The sequence below is a fragment of the Octopus bimaculoides genome, chromosome 20 (assembly GCF_046866305.1).
Source record: "Octopus bimaculoides isolate indiv1 chromosome 20, ASM4686630v1, whole genome shotgun sequence".
Classification (NCBI taxonomy): domain Eukaryota; kingdom Metazoa; phylum Mollusca; class Cephalopoda; order Octopoda; family Octopodidae; genus Octopus; species Octopus bimaculoides.
Genome location: NC_142947.1, coordinates 13753574 through 13771383, shown reverse-complemented (window position 1 = coordinate 13771383; position 17810 = coordinate 13753574). Strand labels below are relative to the sequence as shown.

At 35.0% G+C, this 17810-nt stretch overlaps 1 protein-coding gene across 2 annotated transcripts in view; it reads left to right on the top strand.

The window, feature by feature from the left end:
- LOC106880848 (metallophosphoesterase 1) overlaps nucleotides 1-14590 on the top strand; it is a 66958-nt gene extending 52368 nt beyond the window's left edge. For both annotated transcript variants that reach the window (XM_014930994.3, XM_052974920.2), the window contains exons 6-9: nucleotides 1357-1437; nucleotides 3705-3827; nucleotides 11426-11566; nucleotides 14066-14590. In XM_014930994.3, the coding sequence (XP_014786480.1) occupies nucleotides 1357-1437; nucleotides 3705-3827; nucleotides 11426-11566; nucleotides 14066-14236 (516 nt within the window). In that variant the 3' untranslated portion in view covers nucleotides 14237-14590. The remainder of the gene's footprint in view (nucleotides 1-1356; nucleotides 1438-3704; nucleotides 3828-11425; nucleotides 11567-14065) is intronic.
- The last annotated feature ends 3220 nt before the right edge of the window (nucleotides 14591-17810 follow it).

Here is a 17810-nt window from a genome sequence, read left to right as displayed (position 1 = left end):
TGGTTGAGCCGAGGCTGCAGAAGAAGACACTTGCTCAAGGTGCCACATAGTGGGACTGAACCTAGAGCCATGTGGTTGAGAAGCAAGCTTCTTACCACATTGCTACGCCTGCACCTATACTCAACAAAAATCTTTTATTTTTCACTTGCTTCAATCATTAGTCTGCAGCTATTCTGGGATATTTCCTTGAAGAATTTCAGTGGAATGAATCAACCCCAATACTTATTTTCTGTTTTAAGCTTGGTACTTACTCTGTCGGCTTATTTTGCTGAACCACTAAGTTGTGGGGATATAAACAAACCAACACTGGTTGTCAAGTAGCAGTGGAGTATAAACACAGTAGCAGAGGCATGTGCACATACGCACACACACACACACACACACACACACGTATGATTAATAGATGGGAATAAATCATCCAGGCAAGTATACGACCACTCAGTTATAATCTGGGTTCTGGCTAACAGCATCGAGTTGTAAGGAACACCTAGGATTACGTAAGGCATGCGATTCCACTGTAATTTATCCAATGGGTGAATCCTAGGTTTGCCTCGCTGGATCACAAATATTTCACTGAGTGTATAGCCAAGACAATTGCAATGAATATGGAGATTAGTACATCTGCTTATTTTGTTTTTCTACAGTCAATTATACAGCATATTTGTTTTGAACTTGTCTGACATATGTTTCTGCTGCATAAAAAAACTAGCAGTTGCCTCTGCATCCTGCTATTTTCCACTGGTTAGCAGTTTATGCAACTTTATTCAAGATCACTAGAAGACACTTACCCAAGGTACCACCAAGTGGGGCTGAACCGAGAACCATGTGGTTGGTAAGCAAGCTACTTACCACACAGCCACTCCTGCGCCTATTCATTTACAGTTTTTAACTTTCTGTAATCTACTTAATCTTTACACATAAATACACAGAAACATTTCATAATCATATGCAGCATATTATAATGACCTACGTGTGTTTCCACTGCAGCGACTACTCATATGCTGCATATGATTATGAAATAGATTTTGTGGATGTACAAGTTTCCATATTTTTATTATCAATAAAAAATATATACCCCAGACAATTTTTACCGTCCAGCGAAGCATACATGGAATTACCCATTGGAAGAATTCACAGAGTGACTAGTAACAAATTGTAGTCACAGACATTAAATACTGATTGTAGTGGTTAGCTGTTAACTGGAACGTAACTGAGAACTACTAATATGGCACCCGTCCGGATAATATATTCCTCCAAACACACTTTTATACACACACACACACACGCACACGCACACACACACACACACCTTTTAAATCACCTTCAAATAGCACTAACAGTTTTTTGTGTATTTAGTTTCAGGGTTTTGATCAAGTTGCAAAAGAGAATTGCAAGAACATAGAAATTCTACCTTACTCTCGTCCAATTATTATTCAGGTTTGTTTATTTTCTTTTAATATCTATTTCAAAAATATAATTTTGAAACTTTTTTGCTTTTTTTTTTTTTTTTTTTATTTTTTTTATACATATGAATGTTGTAAATCTGTGATAAAACATCATTATTGGATATGATGTGTTATTGTTGCGCATTTTAAATTATTTTGGCATCTATACTTTCTTCTATGATTTTGTTTTTCTGAACCACACTTTGTAGTTTGAAAGACACTGAAAAAAAAAAAAAAAATAAAAAGATAGTTGTTGTATGGTTTAAGAGGGCAGTGCAGTCCTTAATTTATGAGCAAAATAAAGATTTTGAAAATAAAGAATAACAGAAAAATCACTAAGGTATTAGAATATTTACCAATAATTTGTTCGTGGTGCCTGTTTATAAATGGATGTTGCTAAAAGCTTTATGATTGCACCAAAAGTTCTAATTAATGGCATCTTTCCATCTCCACCCACTATTCCTGAGAGGACCATGAGTATAGACTCTTCAGGTACCTCCTCCTTAGGGTCCTATCTGAAGCGACTGTCATTACACTTTCCAACTGGGTTCCCAAACATCACCATCTCAGACTACGGATATTATTTTACAACTAGCTATTTTGTTTGTTGCAAATCAGTGACCGATGGCCATTTTGTTTACAATATATTGCTGGCTGGAGCAGACCCTGACTATCGCTCTGGCAACCAGATACTCGCGATTGCAGCTGAGCCAACCAGCTCAAAACTGAGTCAGTCTCGTGATCCTGTTGTCTGCTAGAGGATGGTAGGGGTCCACTCCCCCTGCTAGCAATATATATTGTTTATAAAGGGTGCATTGCTGCACCGATAACCAGCTGGCAGAAGACCTGCCTGGGGTTAAACTAGAAGTAACATGGAACAGCCACTTTGATGTGGCGATTGGCTTCACTACACTGATCTCTTCTTGAGATTTTACAACTAACACTTACGATGTTTTTGCAGAATAAGAACAGGCAGCATTTCTTTTAAACTTGTTTCTGACATTATTGTTCTATTCTTAACATTGATTATATCACCTAGGTAACATAATTTGTGTCCTGCTGTAAGTCAGTGCAGTTTGCTTTCATAATACTATTTGTGTTGATGTATTCATACAAATGTGATAATGGAAGTAAGAAAATACACTTTTCTGTCTGATTTACTGAAGATTTTTCCTACCACCTGTAATGTGTCAGATGGGCTGGTTTGAGAAAATAGCTTTTATGCCTACAAGAGTTATAAATACTGCTACTTAACTATATATATATATATATATATATATATATATATATATATATATATATATATATATATATGTATGTATGTATGTATATATATATATATATATATATATATATGTATGTATGTATGTATGTATATATATATATGTATGTATGTATGTATATATATATATATATATATATATATACCGGAGTAAGCACATGAAATGTGCAACAAGGTGGAAAAAAGAGTACTCAAATACCAGAGGTAGAGTAATATGCTTTATTTAAAAGCAGCAGAAATATAACAAAAGACTGTTACTCTGAGTTTCACGTTCCTGTTCATCGGACAGTGAACGGGAACGTGAAACTCAGAGTAACAGTCTTTTGTTATATTTCTGCTGCTTTTAAATAAAGTATATATATATATATATATATATATATATATATATATATATATATATATATATTTGAAGAAAAGCAACAAAAATTCAATAGGTTATAGCAGTACGTACGTTTCATACAAACTTCGTTTATTTATGTAGTGAGAACACCACATAAAACCACAAGAACACTAGAGGTCTCCACTGCCACAGGTTTGACCACAAATCTCTCAAAGAGCAGCCGATACTTAGACAGAAGTTATGGTCAGAAATCTTCAGCCTCAGCCCCAGCCTCACTCCCATTATTTTATTCAAAAGTAAAATTCTGTTCTAATAATCTTTTATATTAAAATATCTTCTTTTGTTCTTTTCTTTTTAATTAATATTATTAAATGCTCTTAAGGCAGCTAGCTGGCAGAATCGTTAGCATGCCAAGCAAAATGCTTTCCGGCTTCTGCCTTTACATTCTGAGTTCAAATTCTGCTGAGGTCAACTTTGCCTTTCATCCTTACAGGGTTGATAAAATAAGTACCAGTTGAACACTGGGGTCAATGTCATCGGCTTACCCCTACCTCCGAAATCGCTGGCCTTGTGCCAAAATTTGAAACCATTATTGAGTGCTCTTCATTGCTGTCTTAATTCCATATTCCTTTTGCAGCATTTCCCTATGTACCGCCCATCTGATTTTAATTGCACCACTCCCGATGCTGCTCCTGAACCATTAAAATCAATATCATTCCAAGAAAATTTTGATTGCTTATCAAAGAGTTCCACTAAGCAAGTAAGAAAAATATTAATTAATAATGTTGCTTTTTGTCATTTTTCTTCTTAAATTTTCTTGCATGCCTGTGCTGGTGACTTGTAAAAGGCACCTGTGCCAGTGACATGTATAAAAAAAACACCCAGTACACTCTGGAGTGGTTGGCATTAGGAAGGGCATCCAGCCATAGAAACTAACCCAAAACAGACTGGAACGCGGTGCAGCTTTCCAGACAAACCATCTTACACCCATGCTAGTATGAAAAACAGATGCTGAATGATGATGATGATGATGATGATGATGATGACGATGATGATGACGATGATGATGATTGTGGTGGTGGTGGTGGTGGTGGTGGTGGTGGTGATGATGTTGTTGTTGTCAATAGAAAAATACTGTCTGCTATACTTCTTGGCAAAATGAATATACTTCTGCATTATATATCAGGAGAAACTGATTATGTATTGAGCACAAATCAAATGGTTGCATAGATGCAGGCATGGTTGTGTGGGTAAGAAACTTGTTTTGCAGCCACGTGGTTTTGAGTTCAATCCCACTGCATATAGCACCAGCATTTTTTGATTATGTGTCAACTTAAACCATATGCTCAACATCAGTAAAGTTTTTGTACTCCATCATGAATGCCAGATATTTTCAACTAGCCTGGCCAGGTATGACTGTGTGGGTAAGCAGTTTGCTTCCCGACCACAAATTTCACCGGGGTATACTTTGCCTTTCATCCTTTTGGGGTCAATAAATTAAGTACCAGTTGAGTACTGGGGTGGATGAAATCGACTTAACTCCTCCCACCAACTTTCAGGCCTTGTGCCTACAGCGGAAAGGATTATTATTATTATTATTATTATTATTATTATTATTATTATTATTATTATTATGGCAAGCTGGCAGAAACGTTAGCACACCGGGCGACATGCTTAGCGGTATTTTGTCTGTCTTTACGTTCTAAGTTCAAATTCCACCGAGGTCGACTTTGCCTTTCATCCTTTCGGGGTCGATAAATTAAGTACCAGTTGTGTACTGGGGACAATTTAATCGACTGGTCCCCTCCCCTAAAATTTCGGACCTTGTGCCTAGAATAGAAAAGATTATTATTATTATTATTATTATTATCAATATTATTATTATTATTATTATTATTATTACTATTATTATTATTATTATTATTATTATTATTATTATGATCATCATCATTCATCTCTTGAAGTATCATTTTGTCAGTGTAAAATAGGTTATATGTGGCTAATGATTTCTTTCAACATCCTTTCCATTCTTCAAAAAAAAAAAAAAAAATCTGTTCCATTTCTCACTGGCAATTAACCCTGTTAGTAGTTTCTGTGTCAGCTGTAAACAAGTCTGTGATAGGTCTCTAAGATGCCCACTTCAATCTCTTTTTGTCTTCTCCTTCTGGATAAGAACAGTTTCTTTTTTTCTTTTTTCTTTTTTCTTTTTTTTTTCTCTTTTTCTCTTTTTATCATCCATAATGGCACACAGTTAGACACTGAATGAATGAGCGAGACATCTTGTTCAGTCTGTTGTATTTCTGTTGCAAAACTGTTAAGCTTTAATAACAGAGTTAGGTGCCTACCTCCTGCTCGAAACACATTCGCAAATAAACATCCTTCAGGTTAAATCTTCAGTTATATCAATTTCTATAAAACGTATCATCATCATCATCATCATCATCATCGTCATCTATATTTTGCTTTACTTTCCATGCTGCCATGAGTTTGCCATGTGAGTCAAGCAGTGATAATGTTGATATTTGTTGTTGCCATTATGATTGGTTACTTTGCACTTTCAAAAACATAAAGGTGGTGCTCCAGCATGGCCACATTCTAAATGACTGAAACGAGTAAAAGAATAAAAGGATATAAAGTCCCTGTGTTTGCAAAAACAGGTGAGCGTTGGTGATAAGAAAGAGCATCTGACCATAAAATATCACTTGAAAATCAAATGTGTTCAAATCCTACTAGCAAGGAAAAGCAAAATGTTAAATAAATGAATGAAAGAGCACTATATATGTTCAGTTATTTTTGTATCTTACATTTATTGATATATGTCAAATTTTTATTATTTCCTTATATATTGTATAACATTTTCACCACTCATTGTTTTATATAATTGCTTCTCCTGTACACACTAAACCTTTTTGTAACCCATTTATGTATATATCTTTAGGCCACCGTGGCAAAATAAATGAATGTACTATTATTATTCTTGTTCTGAAGTAGGCATGTTTCACTCTGCCCTCTATGAATTTTGTGGATTTTTACTAAGTGAAACTATTTAGCAAAATGTTCATTAATGTGAACCTTTTTCATAAAGAGATAAGAATCTAATTGCTTTTGGTCAATTTTTTCCTATTTAAAGGAGAAATATAGAGGATTTTAACTTTTACTTATCTTCTAGTAACATAACTCTGCTATGCAGAAACACCCTAAGGTTGAAATGATAGCAGTTTTTTTTATAGGCTGATAGTATAAAAAAAAAAGAATTAAAAATAAATTTAAAAAAATAAATAAAATTCAGTTTCTCAACAGTGATCATACTTCACTACCAGAAAAAATACTGATTTTTGTAACAAAAAAAATAGTGTTATTTTGAACAATTTAGATAGCACAATTAACAGGTTGCTGTTAATTGTGCTATCTAACATGTTTTACCAAGTAAAAGAATTAATGGAAATGTCATATATCGTGCCAGTGCCGCTGGACTGGCTCCTGTGCAGGTGGCATGTAAAATACACCATTTTGAGCGTGGCCGTTAGGAAGGGTTGGCGTTAGGAAGGGCATCCAGCTGTAGAAACTCTGCCAAATCAGATTGGAGCCTGGTGTAGCCATCTGCATGCTGGACAAAATGCTTAGCATCATTTCATTTGTCTTTATTTCCTGATTTCAAATGTTGCCAAGGTCAGCTTTGCCTTTCATCATTCCGGCGTTGCACTGGAGTAGCCTCCTCCCCACGACATATTTCAAGCCTTGTGCTTCTAGCAGAAAAGATTATTATTATCATTATTGTTGTTAGGGTGGCAAAATGGCAGAATTGTCAGTGTCAGAAAATCTGCTTTGCTATATTTCTTCATGTTCTTTACATTCTGTGTGCAAATCCTTGATGCTAATCACATGCATTATATTGCAATAAATTATATCAGCCCAGATGAAGTAACAACAAAACTGAACTCAGAACAGTGTGGAATCAAATTTTAATCTCACAAATTATCTGGTTCAGCTCTCTTCCAGCAATCTTCATCGTTATAGCAGTAGTGCAAATAACTAAAATTATAATTATAATTGAAATAATGGCATTGAAAAATTAATCATTCAGAAAGTTCTGGAGTTGTTTTGTTTAATTTGTTTTGTTTTTCTAGGTTAGCATCTTATATCTTATGTTACTCAAATGAATATGAGTTTTATATTTAAAAAACATTAGCACTATTTTATCTAAATAGAATCTCTAATGGCAAATCCAGTCGGAGACAAAGTTTTGTTTTAGTGCAGGAATAATTTAATGCTGTGTTCGGAAACAATTAAAATAATTGTTTCTGATGAGGGGTACAAAACAACTGTTCTGCTTTCCTTTATGTGTCAGGAAGTAATTGAAGGCATATAAAGTTAACAGGGTTATTTAACAGCCTTACTTTTATTTGCTGCTTGTCAGTCAAGAAAATCAATAATCCAATAATATCTTTGATCAACCTCTTTTTAGAAACAAAATACTGAATGAAAATTTCTCTGTATTTTTATTTAGGAAATAATGAATCCGATATTTGTTTTCATTTTTTGCTGGTGATTACTATTCAAGTTTCTAGTTTACATCTTACCATCCATTCAGTTTCCTTGGGATATTTAATAGAAGATGTTGCTGCGAATGTTATATCAGTTTAATGCCTTCATTGACTGTTCATTCATATACGAAAATAACTTCAGACTGATGAGCCGGCATAGGAGCCTGTATGTAATCAGTTAATCTGCTATAAATAGCAGCTAAATCCCACTTCAGATCACACACACTGCTGTCTTAAAAGGAGACAGGTATCCAGGATAATATATACCTCCTGTTTCTCTCTCTCTCTCTCTCTCTCTCTCTATATATATATATATATATATATATATATATATATATATATACATACATACATACATACATACATACATATATATATATATATATATATAAGATCAAAAGTGAACCAAATTTGATGACTGGCACTCATGCCAGTGGAGCGCTAACAGCACCATCCGAGCGGGATCACGGCCCAAATATACAACCTGTTTCACGTTAAAAACCAACCAGATCCTAGCCTCTCACATCTACCCTACAATGTCATTCAAAAAATAACAATCACATAATAAAAATTTTTAAGCTACAAGATAATGCATGATTAAATCAAAACAATGTGAATAAATAAGCACTACATTTGGTAGAATAATCTGAATGCTTCAGGGTTAAGTAAAAGAGGGATGATCACAACTCTAGTATTTTTTTATATAGATCTGTTCTGTAGGACAAGAACAATGATATCAGATTGTTGCTAAGTTATAAAAGCAACACCATTCCCTTGGTTATTTAATATTTTCCCTGATATAACCATATTGCATTTCATTCTGTTAAAGTAAAGCTTAGTTTTTTCACATAAATCGTGTTTCCTGGCTATTTCTGTTATCTGCTTTAAGATAAGATTATTAAAAGAGATAAGTTTAGAAGATTTATAATAGTTTATACAATCATATGTCATGCTAGTAATGATAGCTGAATGTTAGTTAAATATCAATGAGAAAGCAAACATGTCTTCTTAGCAGTCTTTATTGTCAGTAACTATAGTGCCAGTGTCTGTAAATTGGTACAAGTTAAATGACTTTGTGTTAGTATCTGTTGATCAGGGAAACCATGTGACCTTTGTGTTTAAGATATTGGGCAGGTTTAATTCCTGAGTTGCATGGCGTGTTATGTTTTTGACCAAATTACTTCATTCCATGTTTTTCTGCTCATCTGAGTTCTGGAACAGCCTTCTCTCCCTCCAGCTATCACATCCTCTATGTTCGACTGGATCAGTGGTGGCCGGGAGGTGGTGGTGGGGTGGGGTGGGGCAGAGGATGTCTAGGTCTGCTAGCAACTACATAGATACATAAAACAATTAACAAAAGCATGTTACCAAATTATATTCATGACTATGACTGGGTAAGTGTTACCAATTCATACTCAGTTATGATTAGGACTTGCTAGAATATACCATGTCCTTTTTTGTAAAAGCTGCCTGGTAAAAAATCAGCTAAAAGTTTCATTTACTGAAAACAAAGCTGGATCTCAAATAACTTTCTTATATTATCTAAGTCTTGGAATTCAATTTATTTTCCAAATTTCAAGCCATGAGAGATACTTTCCAACATAAACCGGATGGTCAAATGTTGAAAGTCGAGTGATAACCTTCCACTGAAGATGATGTAATTTTCCAAGTCAAGATGTTCTCACACTTTGTTCTATAATTAGATATCCACTTACTCATGTCCACGTATTCGAGTCTTTCACATTTCACTATCTTCATATTTCCAAGGTTGATAAATAGGTTTAGGTAATAACTTTAGCATATTTAATATTTGTGTCGTTTTCAATTGTTAACAATTCCTGTTTCACTGTGCAATTTGATTTCACTTACTTTTTTTTTCTTTTTCTTTTAATAAATATTTGACTTTTCAAAGTTCTTGTTGTGTAGCTCCAAGTCAGTGATAGTTGAATAGATCTTTGATTAAATCTATTGAAACTCTAAGCATTCTGTATTTTGTTTATTCTCTCTAGGCAAAAGTATACCTAGTATTACATTATCTAATGTCTTTTAAAGACAATAAGATGTAATTAGTAGGAGATTTTACTGCTATTTCTAACTATTTTGAGCAGCATTTAGAGGCTCATGTGTTTTCAGTATTATTTCAGCATTCTAGAATATAAAATGGCACTAAATTAGGTGTATTATCATTCCATATTTATACATGGCATTCGGTCAGTTGTCTAGCCACTTTATCGACTGATAATGAAATCAATTAACGAAGTTCTTTCAACTTCTTCACCTTCCTTCTTCAAATTGTCTTGTATCTCTGTGTCTGTCTAACTCTCACCCTGAGGTTGCTGGTTGCTAATCTTGCCGAGTGATGGTACATTTTTACGCCAAAGAAGATTTAGCATTCACAATTTGTTACCTAACCTGTTTCTAAATATCAAAGTTTATCTGGGTAGTTGGCTGGTTGCTGGTTGCTGGTTTCCAGAAGTCAGTAGTGCAACTGGTTAGATCAGGGGTTTTCAAACTTTTTGACTTGCGGACCCCTTTATATTTCAGGCTTTACCTTAGGAACCCTTTTATAAACGCTTATGAAATTTATACATAAATATTTGCTTAAAATAACATATATTTTTACATATATTTATTTAACAGTATTTAACAAATAAGTTTATTGTCAATTAAAAGATTTCGATTAAAAAAACATATATAAAATCAAATTGCCCATAAAAAGTATTTGCTGTCCACGAACCCCCTGTCTTGTCCTTGCGGACCCCCTGTGGTCCGTGGACCACAGTTTGAAAACCCCTGGGTTAGATAATTCATGTCACTAAAACTCCCAGATTCTTGATCCCCCAAGAGCCATGGGGTGTATTTAGATAACAGAAACAACTTGATAGTGATTTTTATGTCTCTGATATTACAGTATTCCTAATTTTTTTTTAGACACACACACACACACACTAACTTGCTCCCACTCTCTCCTCTCTTACACATATACACACAGACAAATAAACAAACAAAAACACACACACACACACACACACACACACACACTCACACACTTTTGGGTAAGTCATTCTCATGCTACTCTGAGTTTCAACTTTGGGTGCTCAGGATCATAACTTGCTTGAAAATCTCGTGCACTCACTGGTGAAACTCAGAGTAACAAAATACCGGCTCAACCAAAATAAAATGTATTATTAATCTCTCCTTTTTTCTGAATGCTCCTTTTTCTGACAGTTAGCAGAAAACACAGACATGCATGTGTATGTGTGTGTGCGTGTGTTTGCGTGTGTGTGTATGAACAGTGTCTTCAGAACTACATTACACATGTCCTTTGGTAAGTTAGTTTGAGAGACAATTTTAGCGGCGAGCTGGCAGAAATGATAGCATGCCAGGCGAAATGCTTAGTGGTATCTCGTCTGCCGTTACGTTCTGAGGTCGACTTTGCCTTTCATCCTTTCGGGATTGATAAATTAAGTACCAGCTATGCACTGGGGTTGATGTAATCGACTTAATCCCTTTGTCTGTCCTTGTTTGTCCCCTTTATGTTTAGCCCCTTGTGGGCAATAAAGAAATAAGATAATTTTAGCTGCTGTTTTGAGCAAGTCAAGTGACTACATAGAGGCTCACTCATTAGCTTGTCCAGCATCAGTGTATTTGAACAACTCAGTTCATAAGACTGCAAGCTACTTCTCTGAGAGGTAGTTTGTAGTCTAACTTGAAAACTAAATTCTGGAAGTTTTTATGTATAAAACTCTCTATTTTTTAAATGATTTTACTGTACTGCTTTTATATATTTATTTAATCTCACCATTGTTTTCAGATTTTTAAATTGCTGAACCCTCGTTTGATAATGTCAGGACACACCCATCATGGCTGTTACAGAGTCCACAGTGACGGCACCCCAGAATGGACAGTGGCATCATTTAGCTGGAGGAATAAGAAAGCGCCTACATTTCTTCTGGTTTATATGATTTTTTAAATTTGCTTTTGACAGTATCTTTATTGTGTATATATGAGATTGATATAGTGAAGCACTTTCCTTTTACTGACATTTCTATTCTGTGGACTATTGAATATTCAAGGTTAAAATATTTTATAAGTCCTGGGGTTGATTTGCTCGACTAAAGGCAGTGCTCCAGCATGGCCACAATCAAATGACTGAAACAAGTAAAAGAGTAAGAGTATGCCAAAGCAAACTTTGCAATGCTGGTGCCATGTGGAAAGCATCCAGCCCACTCTGTAAAGTGGTTGGCATTTGGAAGTGCATCGAGCCTTAAAATACCATGCCACGATAGACACTGGAGCTTGCTGCAGTCCTCTGGCTTGCTAGCTCCTGTCCAACTGTTCAACCCCTGCCAGCATGGAAATGAGACATAATGGTGGTAATGATGATGATGATGATGATGATGATGATGATGAAAGAGACGGACCAATCGAATTATAGATATCCAAGTTAAATGTAGAACTCTAGAAATTCCTCTTGAGGTTTTTAGATTCTAATTAAACATTATTGTACAAACTTAGGTTTTAATGAATTTATAAATTCTTGCAAGTGTAATAATTGATAATATCACAATGCAAATCTCCTTTTTCTCATCAACAGACACATAGTTTACACCATGCTAATTCAACACACATGCACACACACACACACTCACACTCTCTCTCTCTTACACACACACACACACACTCTCTCTCTCTCTTATACACACTCTCTCTCTCTCTTATACACACTCTCTCTTATACACACACACACACTCTCTCTTGCTCACACACACACACACACACACTCTCTCTCTCTTTCTTGCTCACACTCTCTCTCTTTCTTGCTCACACACTCTCTCTCTCTCTCTCTCTCTCTCTCTCTCTCTCTCTCTCTCTCACACACACACGCACACTCACTCACTCACTTCTCTCTCTCCTATAGCTGACATGCTATCCAAGCCAGGTTTACTAATAAAGGGAGTTAATTAGAATTTATTTTCAATAATTTCTATTGTCTGCTCTAATTATATCACAGAATATTAGATATAGCAAAATTCACTTTTCTCACTCTGATAGAATCACTGTTTTTTTTTTCAATAGTCATTGTACCATCCCCTTCTGTCTGTCTGTCTCTCTCATAAAATTTCTCATATAGGATACAGTGAACTTAAAGATTTATCCCCACAATATTTATTTTAAAATTCCTCTTTATTTTCATTATAATCATTCACCAACTCAACCACTCTTACTATCACACGTCTTAAATCAATGTCTTATTAATTATCACATTGATTTAAGAAAACAAAAACCTGTAAAGAGGACATAATCACTGAAAGGACAATAAAATTGAACACTATTCATTTCTCCCACACTTTTCAACAATGCGCAGTATTGATTTACTGCCACAAAAGTTTTTGTTTACAGTTAAATCTATCTGTTAATATTGAACCTTTTTCTTTCATCAATATCCCACACATTTCTATATAAAATCTACTTGCAAAATTCATTGATGAAGTACTACGAGCGAGTATCTTTGATGTCTCTGTCTCAGGGTATTTTTTTTGTTCAAAATTTAGCATCCATTATTGGAAGCCCAAACTGAAGGCACTGGGATTGTTTTATAGGTTCAGGTATGGCTGTGTGGTTAAGAAACTTGCTTTGCTTTCACACAGTTTCAGGTTCAGTCCCACTGCAACAATACCTTGGGCTAGTGTCTAGTCTAGTGTCCTCTACCAGTAAGTAATTTTGGTAGAAAGAAGCCTGCTGTGTGTGTGTGTGTGTGTGTGTGTGTGTGTGTGTGTGTGTGTGTGTGTGTGTATAGCTCCTGTTACCTCAGGGTCTGTTAGGGACTTTGAAATTTGAAATAGTATGGAATCTGAATCAAATTGTTTTGAATAATAAATACATGTTACTCCTAATAAATATGTTGAGTGCCCTGTCTTTCATCTGTTCATTCACTTATGTATGTGTGTGTGTGTGTGTGTGTGTGTCGCTGACCACTACATCTATATTTTTTTTCTCCTTGTTTCTCTCCTTATTTCTTTCTGTGTTCCTTTCAGTTGAAGAGCGTAGCTCGAAACGTCAAAGACTTTCTCTATTCCCGAGCGTTAAACTAATACATCCATTTGTTGTTTACACCACCTGTCTTCGTCTGTTGTTTTTTTCGTAAATTCTCCCATATATATATATATATATATATATATGTACATATATTCTAGATCTGAAATTTTTAGCAGGTGTAAACAGAGACAAGTATCTTTTATTGAACTGGCGGATACTACCCGTTCCAGATTAAGTTGCTGTCTTGGAGACTTTGACATATTTTCTTATTATTTCATTCTATACCAGTTGTATTTAATGTGCTTCTCTATTTCAGTAAAGGGAAAACAAAATAAAGTAGGATAAAATAAAATTTGTATCTACGTGTATGCCATTGTCTTTCTTTAATCCCCACCTCTTTTTTTGTCTTTTGCAGGCTTTAATCACCAGTGATAATTTTGCAGTTCACCAGTGTGCAATTCCGAAAGAAACAACGATAATATTTCTGTATATCTTGGGTGGTTTCTTTGCCTTGTTTTCTTTATTCTTGCCACGGACTAGTATATGGCGGCCACTTAGCTGGACATCTGTAAACAAGGACAGCTAAGTTCCATATTAGCAATAATAATAATAATAATAATTATAATAATAACAATAATAATATTAATAATAATAATAATAAGTAATTTATAATGATATGTATTTAATGAAGGTGAATTATTTGCAAGATAAAAATGTAAAAAAAAAAATCTATGAAAAAGAAATTGATATTGCTGTAAATTTTTGATATGATATTCCACAATCTCTTTAGTTTAGGCTTAAACATACATTTAAAAAAATCCAAATGGAAAGCAATTTTTGTTATTTTGTAAAAAAAAATAAATAAAAAATTGTAGTTTTGCTGTTAAATTAGCATTGCATTAAAAAGTGTACTTTGATTAAAGAGATTATTTTTCACTCATTATGCTTGATTTCAATGATTTTTGTTTGTTCATTTACTAATTTTGTATGAAATGTTTTAATTTCTTACTTAAATTTTTCACTCCTTAAGTAGCATAGGTCTGAGCTGTTTATTCTGCTTCTCTCCAGTTGGATCCCTGCTCTTCAGCCTCACCAAAATATCCCACTTCCTCTCCTAGGTCATGTTGGTTTTAAATTGTCATCAATGCACAGACAATGCTTCCCAACCACAAGGTTCCGAGTTCAATCCTACTGCGTGGCACCTTGGGCAAGTGCCTTCTACTATAACCTTGGGCTGACCAAAGCCTTGTGAGTGGATTTGGTATACGGAAACTGAAAGAAGCCCATCACATATATATGTGTGTCTGTGTTTATTTCCCACTGCAGCTTCACAACTAGTATACCAGTGTTGGTTTGTTTGTCTCCATAACTTATTGGTTCGGCAATAGAGCCTGATAGAATATGTACCAGACTTTTTAGAAAATAGATACTGCAGTTGATTCATTTGCCTAAAAGATCTTCATAGCAGTGCCCCAGCATGGCCACAGTTTAATGCCTAAAACTAGAAAAAAAAATGCTTCTGTAACTTTTTTTCTTGGTAGGGGTGTTGGCTCTGTGGTCCATATTAGCCTGACCTCTGTTTCTTGATCTGTTCAACATAGGTGACCCCCACCAAGAGCATCTGGTTTGCTGGCATAGCTCACAGGGTCATCCAATGGGCTTCTTTAGTTTCCCTCTACTTTGTTTTACTCTCAAAACAAGGGTTAACCCATGAGGTTATAGAAAATGACACTAGCCCAACATATCATACAATGGATTGAACCCAGCATCATGTGGTTACAAAGCAAGCATCTTAACCACTCAGGCATACTCCATCTACAACAGTTTTGGTCTTGTAGTAATTTAGTAAGCATAAAACCAAGCCAGCTTGATGTAACCTACATTCTGTTGTAATGTTGTGCAGTTTCTGTGAACTTGCTCTGAATTTACTTATCGATAATTCTGCAGGCATTGTTGGTGAAATATATTTAATTTCTTCAATATTTCCAGTGGAATAGGCAGCATAGTGGCAGTGCATATATTGAATTGATGATTGTGATTGCTGACCATATTTGGCATAGTCTCCATAACCATTTTATCTATCTTATGGTTAATCTGCTGCTAAAGTGAGATGAAGTAGTTAATATCATTAATAGGTTGTTGGTTGAGATTAATATGTTTGGTCAGTACTGATCTTTAAGGATTTTGTTTTTGTAGCACTGATATTGGCTGGTGATCGCTGTCAGTTGTCTTTTTTTCTTTTTTTGTTTGTGCCAAGACATGGCTATGTAGTTAAGAAGTTTACTTCCTGACCACATAGTTTCAAGCTCAGTCCCACTACATGGCACCTTGAGCGAGTGTCTTCTACTATAGCCCTGTGCTGGTTAACGGCTTGTGAGTGGATTTGGCAGACAGAAACTGAAAGAAGCTATATATATATATATATATATATATATATATATATATATATATATATATAAATGAAAAATAAAGCAGAATGCTAAACTGGAAGCATATTTTAATAAAGATTTCTAACCGGCTTTTATTGCGAAGCAAATTTTCAAGAAGAAGGAGAATGAAAATGTTTTTTTACAAAGAAGTACAAAATGAAGAAAATAATATATAAAAAAAATAATATATAAAAAAATAAATATACCAATACATTATATTGTCTTTGAGCTTTTGAAGTTCAATGGTAGTTCATGTATATAATGGTTGGAAAAATAAGGATGCATGAGAATTGAAAGTTGTGCTAGGTTTAAAAAAAGGGTTAAAAGTTTGTGTTAAGCAGGAAGTGTGGTGTCAAAACAGGAAGTGTGTGTAAGGGGAGACAAATGTGTTTAGTTGGAGTTATGAACTCTTTTTCAACAGGAAGTTTATGTCTTGTTTGAAAAATTTCAATGCTAGAAATAACAGCCAAATCTGGTTAGGGTTACGGTCAGGGTTAGGGTTAGGGTTAGGTTTACCCTAACCCTAACTCAAAACCTATGGAAATGGGGTGGGGGGAATCGAAATTTTGAATTTGAGAATTTTGAAAATTTTTTTTTTTCAGAATCGGAATCTCCATAGCCTAAAACGTGGGATTCCGTAAAAAAAAAAAAATAAATAAGGGGGGAAAGGTTCAGATTACATATAGTCCATCTGGACCCTTTTGCCATTAAGCTGGGTTTTGAAACCTAAATTGACTTGAAATTTTTATGGAAGGTTTTTAATTTAGATCACTTCAAGCCTTTAGTTACCATACTTCTGTTGAAATCATCACCATCTTCATTTAATGTCCATTTTCCATGCTGGCATGGGTTGGACGGTTTGACAGGAAATGGCCAACTGGAGAGCTGTCCAGACACTAAATTATCTGTTGTGACATTGTTTCTACAGCTGGATGCCATTCCTAACACCAACCATTCTACAGAGTATGCTAAGTGTTTCTGTTAAATTTGAATATAATGACAATTTCTGTAAAATATTTCAAAATAATGAAGACTTTTGTAAAATAACCTAACTTGAAATTTTGATAGAAGGTTGTAATTTTAGATCACTATAACCCTTTAGCATTTAAACTGGCCATATTCAGCCAAAATATTCTACCTGTTTTATGAACAGTGGCCAGATTTGGCCTCGCACACTAACCTTGTAATGTCATTCTAAAAATTAACAGTAACCTCATCAAAATCTCAAATCTATGAGATAATGCATGATTAATTCAAAACAATATGAAAGCGAAATCGTGATGGCACCTGTGCCGAGCGAGATTGTTGCCAGTGCCGCTGGACTGGCTCCTGTGCAGGTGGCACGTAAAATACACCATTTTGAGCATGGCCGTTGCCAGTATTGCCTGACTGGCCTTCGTGCCGGTGGCACATAAAGTACCCACTACACTCTTGGAGTGGTTGGCATTAGGAAGGGCATCCAGCTGTAGAAACTCTGCCAAATCAGATTGGAGCCTGGTGTAGCCATCTGGTTTCACCAGTCCTCAGTCAAATCGTCCAACCCATGCCAGCATGGAAAGTGGACGTTAAACCATGATGATGATGATGAATAAATTAGCATTACTTTTGACAGAATGATATGAATGCTAAAGGGTTAAAAAATAAGATATGAATCATAGGTAGACTTAGGGCAGTCTTAAGCAGATTGTTACGAAGAGGGTTAATTTGGAAGTTTGGAAATTTACATGAATG